Genomic DNA, 17,344 nt, shown 5'->3' on the forward strand with positions numbered 1-17,344 from the left:
TGAAAGGTTATTTTGCAGACATATTTCAAATGTACAAATGTTAAATACTGGCAGATAAAGTACACCTGGCCCTGTGCTTATAAAACTTAAAGTCTAGACTTTAATAAACAGTAATGCTATTTGAATGGCGTTGCCATGACGTTAAAGTCTGGACTTTATTAAAGTCTAGACTTTAAGGTTTATAAGCACAGGGCCAGGTGTATACAATTTGCTGTTGTTGAGGAGTTTTACCATTTGCAGGAATTTTTATCCAGCGGCACAAAAGTGCTATCGGTGATGGTCCTGACTTACAGCAATTGCCGTGGGTTCTGTTATGTTCAAGCCCTGTTCACACACTACAGCCACTGAGTACAGATATTTTATAGATAAACAAACACATTACACTCATCCCATCAGCATATTTTAAAAAGTCATTCATATAAAAAAGGTCCACGTCAACTACAATAGTAGTATTGTTCTGGGTGGAGGTTCTGAACTTGGATGTTCCAAAACCAGCGGAATATTATGTATGTGACTCAGAATATCATTCTGACGTAGTCTTCGAGAGAGTACAAGATTTTCTTTATACGAGGTCTCTGCCTTATAAACTGACTGACAGCAGAGAAAAGTGGGGGAAAAGTCTCTCCCAAACTTCTCCATTAGCTATCCCCTCCTCCCCCATCTCTATCTCTCCCCCTCCCTCGTTCTGTCGACATAGGTAACAGAGTTTACGTAACTAGAGTTTACGAGGAAGGAGCGTCACTTGGACCAGCATGTGTTAACATGTGCCTCTTTAAGGCACTGCTCTGTGCAAACGACTTGAAACACACGACACACTCAAATGGTTTCTCGTCACTGTGAGTAAACATATGCTTGCGTAAATTGCCGCCATCGGCGAAGGTCTTGAAGCACACTTCGCAGCGATACGGCCGGTCGCCTACATGGGTCGTCATATGTTTTTTCAAATACGCGTTCGTGGCGAAACACTTGGAACAGACCTCACACCGGAACACCTTGCTTTCCACGTGAACAGCCATGTGCTTTTTGAGATTGCCACGCAGAGCGAAGTACTCGGAACAGATGTCGCAGCGGTATGGTTTCTCACCGGTGTGGACGATCATGTGTTTGCGGAGATCGCCGCTGAGCGAGAACAGCTTGAAGCAGACTTCACACTCGTAGTGGCGGTCGCCTGAGTGTGTCATGGAGTGGGCGACGAGGTGGCCGCTCTGGGTGAATGACTTGCTACACACTGTGCACTGGTACGGCTTCTCACCCGTGTGGATCTGGACGTGTTTCTTGAGGCCCGAGCTCTGCGAAAAGTTCTTCGAGCAGTATCCGCACTCGAAGCGTTTTTCTCCCGTGTGGATGAGGATGTGGCGCTTCAGATTGCCCATCTGCACGAAGCGCTTGTAGCAGATTTCGCACTCGAAGGGTCGCTCCCCGGTGTGGATGAGCACGTGTTTGCGGAGGTCGCCGCTCGACGCGAAGCCCTTGTTACACAGGTCACACTTGAACGTGTGCTCACCTGTGTGGTGCAGCATGTGAGAGCGCAGGTAGCGCGCCTGGGTGAATGACTTGCCACACACCTCACAGCCGAACGGTTGGTCCGCAGTGTGAACCAACATGTGCTTGTCCAGCCCCTCACTCTCCGGGAAACAACGCCAGCACACCTCACACTTGAATGGCAATCCAACCATTCCAAACTGTCCTCCTGTGTCCATGTTATCTAGTCCACCACCCATGTTATCTAGTCCACCACCCATGTTATCTAGTCCACCACCCATGCTATCTAGTCCAACACCCATGTTATCTAGTCCACCACTCATGTTGCCTTCCTCAGCACTCATGTTGCTTTGGTCATCCTCCATGCTAGTGTGTAAACCACCAGTGTTATCTACATCACAATCCATGCTGTCGGGTTCAGTCTTTATGCAGTGCGCTTCTGTGTGTTTCGACTGAATATCCGATTCATTGTCGGAACAGGCATCTACGCCATTCAGCTCTGAATCAGACAACGAACGAGCAGCTGTGACAGACTCCTTAGTAGCCAACATCACCTTTGTCCTGTCTCCGCCACCTCGTGTAGTCCCTGCAGTACGGCGGTCACTCTTACGGACACCCACTTTATCACCAGCAACATCTGGTTTAGTATCAACGTCCAGCTTTCTATCAACGTCCAACTTTTTATCAACAGCCTCAAGTTCAGTATCAACATCTGGCTTTCTCGCAGTGCCATCCATTTTAAGATGCGTCTTCCGTTTCCTCTTGGTGCTCTCACTTTTAGTATGAACATGAAGTTTTCCATCATTGCTGCGCTTTGTATGAGTAATGTCAGGTTGCCTGTCAGTGTTACTTGGTTTAGTAAGAACCTTTCTGTCAGTGCTGTCTGGTTTCGCATCTACACCGGGCTTTGTGACATTCCCGTCAGAGTCCACAACATCTGTATCAGGTTTCATCTTTACATTATGTGATACACAGTCCACAGCATCAGGATCCGGTTTGATCTTTACACCATGTGATACAGAGTCAACAGCATTAGGATCCGGTTTGATCTTTAAATCATGTGATCCAGAGTCCACAGCATCTGTATCCAGTTTGACCTTTACACCATGTGATCCAGAGTCCACAGCATCAGGATCTGGTTTGATCTTTACACCATGCGATCCAGAGCCCTTCACATCGGACCCAGACTCGGAGACAACTTCAGTCTTTATAACAGTATCCATCATGTAACTGGTTGAGGTAAACTGTCAGTGGAGCCACAGACACATGAGCTACATTAAGTTGCTTAATGTTATCACTTCATCCAACACCAGTCTCCAGGCAACACACACATTTTTGTGTTATTCCATCATCTGTATGCTGACTGAAAAACAACAGTAGTGGTTTTAACACAGAAAAGAATAAAGGACATATAAACAAACCAACATATTTTTTTTTAAATATACAGCACATAATATATAGAGGTTATTACGGTACCAGTGTGTTTCCTTATCAGCAGTATCATATCATAACACACGAGGGTAATAATCTCTTTATCATATAATCTCAAGTTTAATACAACATATTTTTGTAAATTGTATACGCAACATTACTCTAAACTCAAATGGTGTAAGAATATGTGAAGCAGTGTCTTTTTTAATGTAAATGACGTCAAACGTAAATGATATATCATTTTGGATATCCTTACATAAAATTAAATTAGTGCTTAAATTTTTTGTTTTTTAAACGCTGGACAGCTTACAGTGTAAAGTTGCTACTGAAATGTTTTTGTTTGATGGCTATGAATGCAAACATCAATTATGGAGTGTCACCCTAGTACAAATGTCATTAAAAGTGTAGTGCTGTGACCCACATTAATTTACATCTAATTAGGAAAGTTATCAAATTCTCAAACTATGTGATCTGAAAAATATCACATACATGTACATGTACTTTGACTACACTGGATATGCTAAATATTACACTATAATTGTATTTATCCTATAACTTACCCATAATATCAATGTCATAAACCCATTTGATATTTATCATTAACTTGGTTGTTATACCTCAGCATAACATTTTGATATTTACCATTAACTCGGTTAATAATGTTTTGCTGTCAATGTTTACAGCCGACAAGACTTGTTATACCTCAGCATAACATTTTGATATTTACCATTAACTCGGTTAATAATGTTTTGCTGTCAATGTTTACAGCCGACAAGACTTGTTATACCTCAGCATAACATTTTGATATTTACCATTAACTCGGTTAATAATGTTTTGCTGTCAATGTTTACAGCCGACAAGACTTGTTAGACCTCAGCATAACATTTTGATGAGATTTATTTGGAGTAGGTGAAGACAAACTACATCTGTAGTAACCACGGCGACGTCATATTATCGGTGACTTCGGAACTTTGATTTAATAAATATTTAATTAAAATGTTATTTTAGAACTGTTATACAGGCATCGAAATAAGTCGAGAACGCTCGTTCAGGTTACCAGGGGGTTACCACATGTAAGAAAAGTCGAGAACGGTGTTTCGTTCTCGACAAAAAGTACAACGAACAGTAGTATCGTTTTTGAACGTAAATCAGCCAACATTTCTGACTTCCGCGGTTCCGATACAGTTTCAGAACGTCCGCGTTTTAGCAGCGTCAACTAGATGTGTGCCGAGTAGTTCGCAAGAACATTTAAATTAAACGTAGAAGTAACGGAAAACAGTCTATATATACTGAACAAAATAAGAAACTTCCGCTAACTTTGCTTCAACATAACTTGATGAAAACAAACCGGGGGAATAATTGTTATATATGCGTTTAAAGAGTGTTCCATGATGCATCGTTTGGTGCAAAAATCATGGCCATAGGTTAACAGAAACTGGGAGAAATTTTGACTAAGTGTGGTAGGGGTTAAAAATAAAAACACCCACTTAATAACTGGTATGACCACCTCTTGAATTGACCACTGCAGTACATCGCAGGTGCATAGAATTGACTAAAGTGTTGATTTCTGCCTGTGGAATATTGTTCCATTCCTGAATGAGCGCTTGACGAAGTTCGTTGACGTTAGCGGGTGGGTTGGGACCACGCCTCAATCGCCTGTCCAGACTATCCCAGGCATGCTCGATGGGGTTGAGATCAGGACTTTTAGTGGGCCAGTCATCAATGAAATCAATGTTATTTGTCCTAGCTGTATGAGAGGTGGCATTATCATGCTGAAAAATCGAGATGTTGGCATTGTTATGGAACAGAGGAATGACGTGATGAGCGAGAATGTCATCGCGGTAACGTTGAGCATATAAATTGCCATCAGTGACGACTAGTGGTGAACGATAACCATGGGCAATGGCTGCCCAGACAATGACAGAACCCCCATCCCCGAAACGCTCTTGTTCAAGAACACAACAGTCAGCATAGCGTTCATTTCTCCAACGGTAGACGCGCACCCTGCCATCACCACGTTGTAAAGAAAATCGGGATTAATCCGAAAAAAGAACGGTATTCCAGCGTCGCCGTATCCAATGAGTGTGTACACGTGCCCAATTAAGATGATTTAGACGATGACATTGCGTTAAAACACATCCGACGTAAGGACGTCGTGCATGTAAACCGTTCTCCCCCTAAAAACTTTGCTTTGTCAGTGTTATATTTTCATAAGTGCTCAGCGGCTTTAGTAGTATAGAAAAATTATAATTTTTTAATGCAACCACAGTCATCGAAATAAGCATTGTGTCTGGTAACCCATTTACAGGTTACCACAAAATATAGCCTGGTAACCTATAGGTTACCACAACTATATGATAGTTAGAATTTAATTCCTGTAATAACTACTTTTAACGTGGATGTTCTGAAATTGTATCGATGTGCGCGAACATCGTACGAGAAACGAAATCCAGAAGTAAATGAAAACGCGGATTGCCGAAATTACTTTGCAATTGCACAAGTGCGCACCAACATCAGTGCAATTTTGTACGAGAAATCCGAAACGCGGAAGTAAATTCATCTAGTCGACGCTGCTTAAACACGGAATGACTATAATTGCTTGCAATTGCACAAGTGCGCGCAAACATCAATGCACTTCCTTATGAGAAAATGAAACACTGAAGTCCGGAATGCATTGCCTGGTTTACGTTCGGAAACGAAACTACAGTTCGTTGAAATTTTTGTTGAGAACGAAACACCGTTCTCGACTTTTCTTACATGTGGTAACCTCTCGGTAACCTGAATTACCGTTCTCGACTTATTTTGATGCCTGAACCACAGTCGTATTATTTTGTATTGTAAACATTTAACTGTAAAAATAATGCCGTTTTGACATGACGCCACTTGCATAACGTCATGTAATGTGCGTTAAATTATATGATGTAATGGATGATGGCTTTGTTGTAGACAGCAGAGGAATTCTGGTTCCACTCAACATGTGCAATATGGCATGATATGGTGACAGTTACACCTGATCTAGGTTAGATAAGAAAGCCAACAATCTCAAACATGATTACATCCATATTGATAGGCATCGTTCAACAGACATAACACAGCATCCACTGCACTTTATATATACGACTGTTTGGCTGTTTATAATATTATACGAGTGCTAAATTGTAGTAGTTTTTAGTCCGAATCTCAGTTTTGATACGGTTTTTAGATACTAAACTGTACGCCTTCCATCTTTTTATAAAATAACAGAGCACTATTGCTGTTCTGACAAATATAATGAAACCTGAAAAAGCGAAACCGAATAAGATAACCATAATTATGATAATATAACGCGTACAATTTTACCTCAAATTGTAAACAACAATAGCAAAAAGCTGCAAGACCACCAACAAAGACACATGGCAACTTCCGGGTTAGGTTAATAGTTGAACCGAAATTACGTCCAGACTGAAGAAACTCACTCTCGCGGATGTTTTCGGTTTTAGTTGACAGTTAAAGTTTGTTTTGTTAAACGACACCACTAGATTCATCAATCATCGGCTATTGGATGTCAAACATTTGGTAATTTTGACATATAGTATTATAGTCCGTCCCATCATTCTATAAAAATGTTTTGTTTTTGTTTTTGTTTTTTTGTAAATAATTTCAGTTTGGTGTGACGTAAAAAAGAACAGTAAAAGTGTTTTGGAAAAAAAAACAAAAAAACCCTACTATTTTTGCGTGAAATTTACAAATCAATCGGCTCAAAAATAAATAAGTTGTTGTAAATTCCCTAGTATGAAAAAAAAAGTGTTCCCTTGGGGACGGACTATAGTGAGATGGAACCCGTTAATTACAGTTTTTATTTTTCAAGTATTGGCGTAGCCAGAATTTTATGGGCAGGGCCGTAGTTAATGGGGGGGGGGGGGGCAGTAAAAAAATCCGGAAAGCAGTATAGAAACTTAAAGAACATTATTTTTAGACTATTAACTACTCAGCTGCCCCCCCCCCCCAACAAAAAATCCTAGCTACGGCCCTGATGGGGGAACCTATATGGGGGGGGGGGGGAGCAACCCACACTATATGTATATGTTTGTACATGTATAAATGTATGTTCGTATAAAATGTAAGTTTGTAAACACAAAAAAGAAGTTTGATTGGGGGGCATGACGCCCGTCCCCCACCCCCACTCTACGCCACTGGTAAATGATACCCCCCACCCCCCCCCCCCCCACACACACACCACATCACACACACACCCTCCGGTTCCTACGGGTCTGTGTTTGCGTTAAATGAGAACCGATGAATTGGCATAACTATAATAAATCTGGGCGGGATTTACCTCAGTCGGTCGAGTGCTCTCCTGAGGTGCTTGCGTAGCAGGATTGAACCACCTCGGTGGATTCATTCAGCTGATTGGATTTTTTTTCTCGTTCCAACCAGTGCACCCCAACTGGTCAAAGGCCGTCCACATGGTATATACTTTCCTGTCTGTAGGAAAGTGCATATAAAAGATCCATTGATGCAAATAAAACAAAAATAGCCGATGATTAATTAATAAATGTGCTCTAGTGGTGTCGTTAAACAAAACAAACAAACACACACACAAATTATAATAAATCATCCTAAGTTTCGAATAAAACACATTTAAGTTTTAAACCCACACCGATTGGCCTGACATTTTCTGAGAGAAAAAATATATACTAAAAATGCAAAAAACACTAGAAAACACGTTCGATTCGCATAAAAGTAGCCATAGTGAACGTTTGTACTGAAACGCATTATAAGCGCAACCCTCAGAGAAGCACGTGCAGCATGAAATTCTGTAACTTTGCATGCCCAACCCTCGGTTGGTGCGGCATAAAAGGCCACATCAGCCGTGATTAAAAAGACCGCATAACGACACTGTAGGTAACGCAATAATGCCAAGATTGACGTCAGCTCAACGCAATAATGCCATTGGGAGATTGCAAGCAGGGGCAACTCAGCAAGCTGTGGCACGGCACTTTGGCGTCTCCAGATTATCTCTGCTTTATGGGCACAGTACAACACCACTCAAAGTGTTAATGACAGGCCAAGGTCAGGTCGTCCCAGAGTAATCACTGCCGCTCAAGATCGATACATCCGGGTGTGTCATCTTAGAAATCGAACCACAATCCCTGGACTACGCAGAATTTCTGACCAGACAGTTTATAATCGGCTAAGGGAGGCAGAAATTTTCCCTAGAAGACCAATGCGACGTAACGTTTTGACCCCACATCACTTAGCGGAGTGTCTGCAGTGGTGCCAGCAGAGGGTGATATGGACACGTGCCAGGTGGAGGACTGTTTTGTTCTCAGATGAGTCTAGTTTTCTCCTGTCACGTGCTGATGGACGCACACGTGTCTATAGATATCGAGGGGAACGTTATGCTCCAAACTGCGTGCAACAAGTCGACCGGTTTGGTGGTGGCAGTGTCATGGTGTGGGCAGGAATCCATCATGGTGGTAGGACGGCTCTTGTGCATGCGGCAGATGCACTGACGGGCATCAGATATCGAGACGAGATCCTGCAGCATCACGTCATTCCGCACATGAACGTCAACGGTGGAATGTTTTAGCATGACAATGCCAGACACATGCTGCACGTGTTAGTCAGGAGTTTCTGCAGCACCACAACGTCCAGGCATTACCTTGGCCTGCCCGTTCGCCGGATTTAAACCCAATAGAGTAATATGGGATGCACTGGATCAGCGTGTGCGCCGGAGGAATCCACCACCCCAGACACTTCCGCAACTTCTTACGGCACTGCAGCATGGGCGGCAGAACATTCCACAACGTATTGTGCAACGTTTGATTGCTTCCATGGGTCGCCGTTGTCAAGCTGTCATCAGGGTCGTGGTTGTCATAACCGATACTGACATTTTGCCCACCCCTATGTCACAGATATAGACCTGTGTACATGTTTCAGGTGGATTCCCAGAGATTAGTAATCCCCTTCCCATGGCGTCTTGATGTTTGGGTGCTTGTATCATCTCTACCAGTTTTTTTTAAAAATTATTATTATTAAACTGAAAAGCAATGTCAGGTTTCTTTTTTTGAAAAGTATAATAATAATAATAATAATAATGTTGTTTTTGTAGTTGTTTCTTTGTTTTTTGTTTTTTTTCCTTTCTGAAAACAAAATGTACCCATTTTTACATTGGATAAACACTAGTGACTATAAAATTGATAAAAACTAGTGACTTTATAAAATTGATCACTATAGCAGTGGAAAGGAAAAAAAATGGAAATGTTTTATTTAACGATGCACTCAACACATTTTATTTACGGATATATGGTTAAGGACAACACAGATACTGAGAGGAAATCCGCTGTCGCCACTTCATGGGCTACTCTTTTCAATTAGCAGCAAGGGATCTTTTCTATTCACCATCCCACAGACCGGGTAACACATACAACGGCCTTTGATATACCAGTCGTGGTGCACTGGCTAGAGCCAGAAATAGCCCAATGGGCCCACCGACGGGGATCGATCCCAGACCGACCGCGCATCAAGCGAGCGCTTTACCACTGGGCTAGGTCCCGCCATCTACGGACAATAGTGCCTGTGGCAAGCACTGAAACTGCGCCCCTGTCCAAACATCTGACACCCATCTTTTAGATCATTTTACTATCCAAGGATGGCTTGTTTGACTTTAATAGAAACTGCTCAGTGACGCCCCCCCCCCCCCCCCTTCAAGTGGCGCTCAGGGCACGTGCCATACCTGCCATACCCTAGGTACGCCACTGCAATATAGAAATACATTTTGTTGAGAAGTGAAAGTTGGTTCGATATTAAACGTTCAACATTCAATATTGAATATTGCTCTGACAGAACAACGTTCAACATTCAGAATGTTTTTCTGCAAGATGCAATTAACATTCTTTAAAAACTTCAATTCAAATACAAGTCTTTGTCTTATGAAAACAACCAATTTAGAGTGACTTAGGAATAAACGATAATATGGGATGACTCAAAAATAAAGCAAAGTGGTAATCCACGCAAAAATGGCTAACACTGTAAAAGTATTGAAAATAAAGTAAACAGAGAATTTTTATCATTTGATAAAGAGGGACTCTGTAGTGTCCGTCCCACCAATACATAACAAAACCAGGATGGCTCAAGGGAAACTTCCCACGTAACGCTCCATCAATATGTACTCTTTAAAAAAGTAGGGGAACTCTAATAAGAATTTACAATTGCCAAAATTGTAAGGTATAGTAGCTGTGGGGAATGGTTATATGATAATAGTGAATTAATTTGGCAAACATTACAACCGGTAGTTCAATATTACAGTAGGTTTTATGACCACCAAAGATCTTGAAGGACGATTGGGGTCAGAAGTGAAATTTAAAAGTTGACATTTTTTTATTAGTAAATCGCAAATTCAAACAACAAAAATGACTAAAAACAAAATATTAACAACTGTATGATCAACAGAATGAAAACGATTGACAGAAATAATGTTCCACAGTGATTAATATTTCAGATTCCCCTACTTTTTTGGAAAAGTATATATGATACACAGTGTACAATCATATGATGAACAAGTGTTTATCTGTGCACATTCATCCTATATATATAAAAAACACACTGGGTGGCTCAGGGACAACTTGCAAGGTAACGCCCCATCCATATATGTGGTATACAATATACCTACACCACACTCGTTTCCAGTCATGCAGTTCTGAAAGTGTACATAGAAAGTTTATGAAATTCTACAGATCCGTCCTCTAGTGCATGTTCTATGGAAATTGTTCATTAATAGTGTGGGACTTCTTTTCACAGGGGTGAAATTCCTCCTCGCAATATAAAGTAGGCCCCTGACACTCCACTCAGATTTTCCTCTTTTGTTCTTTACATTTCCATTCTTCTTTCCTTTTCTGTCTGCTTATCATGTGTTTTATAATTATATCGGTGTTCACTTTATATTCCTATTTATTCTTTTGCGTTTCTTTATCTTAAATTTTCTTCATTTTTGTTTTCTTTTCTCTGCCTGTTTTGTATTTTCTTTCTTCTTTCCAGTTTATCTATCTTATTTCCTTTTGTCTTTGTGATATATGTGCTTGAAACAATAAATACATATAAACATTTGTTTGAGTTTGTTCAGTGTTTTTTTGGGTTTTTTTTACAATGTAGGGTAATTTGTTTAGTATGAACTGTTGCATGATTAAAACATATTTTCACTTTCCTCTTCAATACGTATTTAATCGGAACATCACTGGAAGGGGTGATGTCGGGTTTCTTTCTATACTTGTGTGTAGGCCTATTAGTGATTACTACAGTATGTTAAATATGTGTTACCTTATGTCCGATGGCTCAACCACACCACCGAGGACGGTAAATCGTTTAAACGCTGGGTTAGCCTTAAACTTATAACTATTACAGAACTGAGTTTGAAAGGGCGGATACAAAGGACCAGTCCCCCCAAACAAATTAAAGTGTCTCTTTTCAGAGAGTTGGTCCACGTGGCCTTTTTTCCCCGTTGGTCCCCTCCCTAACATATTTCCTGGGTCATGTCCCCTATCTGAATACTTATAAATGATAATGTCCAATTCACTACTGTTAACAGCTAAGTGTGTGGTATGTAGGAGGGGTCGTAGCCTCTAGTAGGGTGGGGGCACAATCGATATTTTTACCAATTATTTATATATAATAGTTGGACAAAAAAACAATGTCAAGGTACTTCATTACTGTATAAAAGTTGCACACCAGAATATTACGAGGAAGCAGAGCCTTGTGATTCAACTGGCATAAGGTGAGCAAGGATGGATATAGGCGTACGGGCTCCCATTTGTGTGTGTGGTGGGTGGGGGTGGGGGTGGGGGGGGGGGCAGGCTGGGGTTTTCCCGAATTAAATAAAAATGCCCGAATCTGGATAACAACCTTTATTAATAAATATTAGTATTACTACCAATACCAACACCAAAGGGGTTAACGTGCACATTCAGAGCAAGCTGTTGTAGCGCATGCCTGTCTTGGGCACAAGAACCGGCCTCGGCCGGTTACTCCGTCCAGGACAGGAGAGGTTGGGAGGTAAAGGAGGGGGACCGCCTGCACTGGCAGGTGCAAGGGAGCACCAGCAGTCCAACGGTAGTTGTTAACAGACGGGAATTACTACTACTTCCCAAGCATCCATACAGGGTTAAAAACGAACCATTACGCATTTTTACATGGATTACAACTAATTTTGAAGGTAGAATGATGGAAATACATGGTATAAAGGTCTCAGGGCCCCCGAGATAAGAATGATGGAAATACATGGTATAAAGGTCTCAGGGCCCAGACTATCTCTATAATTTTGAAGGTAGAATGATGGAAATACATGGTATAAAGGTCTCAGGGCCCCGAGATAAGAGTGATGGAAATACATGGTATAAAGGTCTCAGGGCCCCGACTATCTCTATAATTTTGAAGGTAGAATGATGGAAATGCATGCATGGTATAAAGGTCTCAGGGCCCCGACTATCTCTATAATTTTGAAGGTAGAATGATGGAAATACATGGTATCTCTATAATTTTTGCCCGAATTTGAAGTTTTACTCCAGAACCAGGGAGACAGTTGCATCCCCCCCCCCCACCCCCCGTCTCGTACACTCATGAGGATGGACAAACTTCGTGTATACAGGCTACCAAATGTACTATTTACATCACTTGGTGTAGCTCTGTAAACGCAGATTTATTGGGGAGGGGGTTGACGGAACCAAGAACCCACCATGACAACCTCATTGGACCTGTATCTAGGTGATTTGCTCTCCTTTCTTTTCTTTCACACTGATAAACTTACTGTGACAACGTTTTAACAGTTCTCTTCAATCTAATGTAGGTACAAATGAAACATAAACAAAATATATTTTATCAAACTTTATTGCACTTATATATTGACGAAACAAAACAACATAACACACAGGAGACATTATCATGTACCATGGGGAATATACAATAAAGTGTCTTACATGTAACATTAAACAATTAATAACATATTGACAACAAATTTGATGAAATGGAAATGAAGAATAATTAATTGACAGTGTCCTTGTGTAACACTTTCTACCAAGCCTCTTTCATATGCTAGAAATGCAAAGATTAGCTCTAGAATAATATGGTAATTTTAAAAAGTCTTGCACAGGACGACAACTGGGGTTTCCCAAATAATTTGTGGCTAAATATAGGGTGAAAGAAGACTTCTTTAATTATACCTCTGCACCTTTTATACTACATGTATAGCTAGTTTGGTTATGTTGACACTTGAGTGAGAGACAAAACACTGATTCATAAAGTCAAAGTTTGTTTTGTTTAACGACACCACTAGAGTACGTTGATTTATTAATCACTGGCTATTGGATGTCAAACATTTGGTAATTCTGACACGTAGTCATCAGAGAAAATCCACTACATTTTTTCTAATGCAGCATGGGATCTTTTATATACACTTTCCCAAAGACAGGAAAGCACATACCACAGCCTTTGACCAGTTGTGGTGCACTGGATGGAATGAGAAAAACTCCAACCAGTTGAATGGATCCACCGTGGTGGTTCGATCTTGCGATGAAAGCACCTCTGGCGAGCATTCATCTGCTGATAGCCTATGTGGTGACAGCGGGTTTCTCCTCTTACTCTCAGCTTTTAATTTTTTTAGTTTTGAAACATTCACAATTAAAATATCCCTACAGTGTACTCTTGTAGCAAGTTTCAGAACAACTGGACACTGGTACTTGAATTTAAAAAAAATCTAAATTGTTTCACTGTTTCAGAATAAGTTTATCAAGCTGTAACTGAGGATAAAATTTAAAACTATCAGTGTTCACCATATATTTTATTATATTTTTCCAAATTTAATAAACATTTTAAAAATCATTAACTTTTACTATATAAACTAAATAAAATCACAATTATAGAAAAGCTTTTTGTTCTTACATAATCAGTAAAATAATGAATCAATGATGAACCTACTGACAAATAACACACGTTTATATATATGTATAATATTATATAATATATATATATATATATATATATATATATATATATATATATATATATATATATATATATATTATATATGTGTGTATGTCATATAATTATATATTACAGGGTAAAACAGACTAGAATGTATATTCAACCAGAGGACAAAAATAACTGATTTAACAATACTTATTTAATATCACAATAAGCACCAACATATTCACAATTATGACATTTTCACTTTTGTAGGTATGTTATGTCTGTGTGTGTGTGTGTCTGTGTGTGTGTCTGTGTGAGTGTGTGTGTCTGTGTGAGTGTGTGTGTCTGTATGTGTGTATGTGTGTGTGTGTGTGTCTGTGTGTGTGTATCAATATAATTATTATGTGTATGTACATACATATACAATGTATACCTATTATCCATATGGTATACATTAAATTATTTCATTAGGCCAAAAAAATATATGGAACATCTCTGGTCAGACCAAAGTTCCAGAATTGATGTTGTGATGCATTGAAAAAACAGCAACAATAAAACATGAATTACACACCCACACCCACACACAAGTATTTGACATCCAATAGCTGATGATTAATAAATCAATGTGCTCTAGTGGTGTCGTTAAACAAAATGAAATTTTAACTCTGTTTATTTTTTACCTTGGTCCCTCCTCATTTGCCTTGGTACCCTAAATGCTTTCACATTTTTCATACAGCCAAGGCAACTTTTATGACATTTTTCATACAGCCAAGACAACTTTTTATGACATTTTTCAAACAATCAAGGCAATTTTTATGACATTTTTCAAACCAAAGCAACTTTTATGACATTTTTCATACAGCCAAGGCAACTTTTCCCCTCAAATGACTTCATTTGGATCAAACATGTCATGGTGCATCACAATACTATTAGATGCGACAACACAGCATTATTTCATGTATAGAAAGAAAGAAAGAAAGAAATGTTTTATTTAACTACGCACTCAACACATTTTATTTACGGTTATATGGCGTCAGACATATGGTTAAGGACCACACAGATTTTTTTTAGAGGAAACCCGCTGTCGCCACATAGGCTACTCTTTTACGACAGGCAGCAAGGGATCTTTTATTTGCAATTCCCACAGGCAGGATAGCACAAACCATGGCCTTTGTTGAACCAGTTATGGATCACTGGTCGGTGCAAGTGGTTTACACCTACCCATTGAGCCTTGCGGAGCACTCACTCAGGGTTTGGAGTCGGTATCTGGATTAAAAATCCCATGCCTCGACTGGGATCCGAACCTAGTACCTACCAGCCTGTAGACCGATGGCCTAACCACGACGCCACCGAGGCCGGTATATTTCATGTATAGATGACACTGTTGTAAATCAATGCACTTGCTAACCAGAGACCAGCAATATGTTATTTCTTAGGCCTCAGTATCATGCTATTTGATTCTATCTTCATAACTGTTATGACATCACTATGACCGGGGTATAATTTACTGTGAGTGTATTGTTCTGGTGGTACTAACTGATCTACATGTAGTAAAATTAACTGCCCTCGCTGAATGAAATCAACATCAGCGCACAGCAAATAGAACCGTGTTTAATGTTTGTTAGAAAATTACATTTTGTGGATAATAAATACTAACACTCAAGTGAGTATCATAAGACATTTATGGAACTCACTTTGGAATTACATTATTCACCAAGAAAGTGCAGGAAATAAAATAATTCCTCAACTCATTTTATAATATGGAAATTATAAGAATAAACATTTATGTATTTACATATATCCTTCTTGTCTGCATGTGTGTATGCATGTGTGTGCATGTGCACATGCATGTGTGTGTGTGTCTGTGTATTGTTTGTGTCTGTGTGTATGTACATGCCTGTGTGTGTGTGTTTATGTGTGTGTCTGTGTCCATGTGTGTGTGTCTATGTGTCTGTGTGTGTGTGCGTGTGTGTATGTGTGTGTGTGTGTGTGTGTGTGTATTAATAAAATATGATTATAATGAGTTGATTATTACATCTTTTGGTTTTTTTTAGTTAAAGGTACATGTACATTCCCAATTTAAAGTTTGACTTGATTTCTGGCTAACAACCGTATTGGGCCATTATACTTCACTCGCTGATTCAGTTATGCGAGTTGGGCCATTATACTGCACTCGCTGATTCAGTTGTGTGAGTTGGGCCATTATACTGCACTCACTGATTCAGTTATGCGAGTTGGGCCATTATACTGCACTCGCTGATTCAGTTGTGCGAGTTGGGCCATTATACTGCACTTGCTGATTCAGTTATGCAAGTTGGGCCATTATACTGCACTCGCTGATTCAGTTGTGCGAGTTGGGCCATTATATTGCACTCACTGATTCAGTTGTGTGAGTTGGGCCATTATACTGCACTCACTGATTCAGTTGTGAGTTGGGCCATTATACTGCACTCGCCAATTCAGTTATGTGAGTTGGGCCTTTATACTGCACTCACCAATTCAGTTATGTGAGTTGGGCCATTATACTGCACTCACCAATTCAGTTATGTGAGTTGGACCATTATAATGCACTCACTGATTCAGTTATGAGCTAATTCAAAGTTAGACCAGAGTTGTCATGACAGACCTCGGTGGTGCAGTGGTTAAGCCATCGGACTACAGGCTGGTAGGTACAGGGTTCGCAGCCCGGTACCGGCTCCCACCCAGAGCAAGTTTTAACGACTCAATGCGTAGGTGTAAGACCACTATACTCTCTTTTCTCTCTCTAACCACTAACAACTAACCCATTGTCCTGGACAGATAGCCCAGATAGCTGAGGTGTGTGTCCAGGACAGTGTGCTTGAACCTTAATTGGATATAGGCATGATAATAAGTTGAAATGAATGAAAATGTCATTTTAATCTGTTACACATCAGGAACAACAATACCACATTTCAAGTGAACACAATACAATGTAACACAGTGTTAAAGAGGCACAATAATGATGGTATGTGTACTGGCCAAATTAGGGCTATTCCAAACATTATCGCAGGTACATTACTTAAATGGACAGACCCTAGTTTTTAAACACTACAGCATATTTTTCACTATTAGAGCCGTTTATAATCACTGAAATCAAACATTACTTGTATTTTATCCTTTAGATTATCCATTTCCACAGAACTGAAGTGTTCCTGGTCATCCTGGTGTGTGTAGTACCACAAATTCGAGTTCTAGTCTATTTTTAAGGATATTTCTTCTTTTAACGTCACAGACTCTTCTTTCAATCTATTGTAACTTAGTATCATTTTTTTATGTGCTTAAAATAGGTCCTGAGCGTTTAAAAATATCAAAATACCATTTTATATTCTGTTTATGTTCAATGTCAAATAATTTTCAATTATCATCAGCTTTAGCGAGCGACAATGAAAATTATTTCACAAGGGACATAAACATAATACAAAATGATAGAGAGTTTAACATCTTATTTATTACCCATAATTGCTTTCAGTTT

The 17,344-nt window shown here is 39.8% G+C and overlaps 1 protein-coding gene across 1 annotated transcript; it reads right to left on the minus strand.

The window, feature by feature from the left end:
* Positions 1–125: 125 nt before the first annotated feature.
* On the minus strand, positions 126–6,318 carry LOC121386518 (zinc finger protein 2 homolog). The gene is made up of 2 exons (XM_041517448.1): positions 6,253–6,318; positions 126–2,845 (listed from the first exon to the last, which is right to left on the minus strand). Exon 2 carries the CDS (start codon positions 2,706–2,708, stop codon positions 723–725), a length of 1,986 nt encoding a protein of 661 aa, XP_041373382.1. The 5' UTR covers positions 2,709–2,845; positions 6,253–6,318; the 3' UTR covers positions 126–722.
* Positions 6,319–17,344: the final 11,026 nt, after the last annotated feature.

The sequence above is a fragment of the Gigantopelta aegis genome, chromosome 12 (genome assembly GCF_016097555.1).
Source record: "Gigantopelta aegis isolate Gae_Host chromosome 12, Gae_host_genome, whole genome shotgun sequence".
NCBI classification, from domain to species: domain Eukaryota; kingdom Metazoa; phylum Mollusca; class Gastropoda; order Neomphalida; family Peltospiridae; genus Gigantopelta; species Gigantopelta aegis.

Bases quoted from the DNA above. Each gene is read 5' to 3' on its own strand.
- LOC121386518 (XM_041517448.1), bottom strand. From the start codon at position 2,708: ATGATGGATACTGTTATAAAGACTGAAGTTGTCTCCGAGTCTGGGTCC.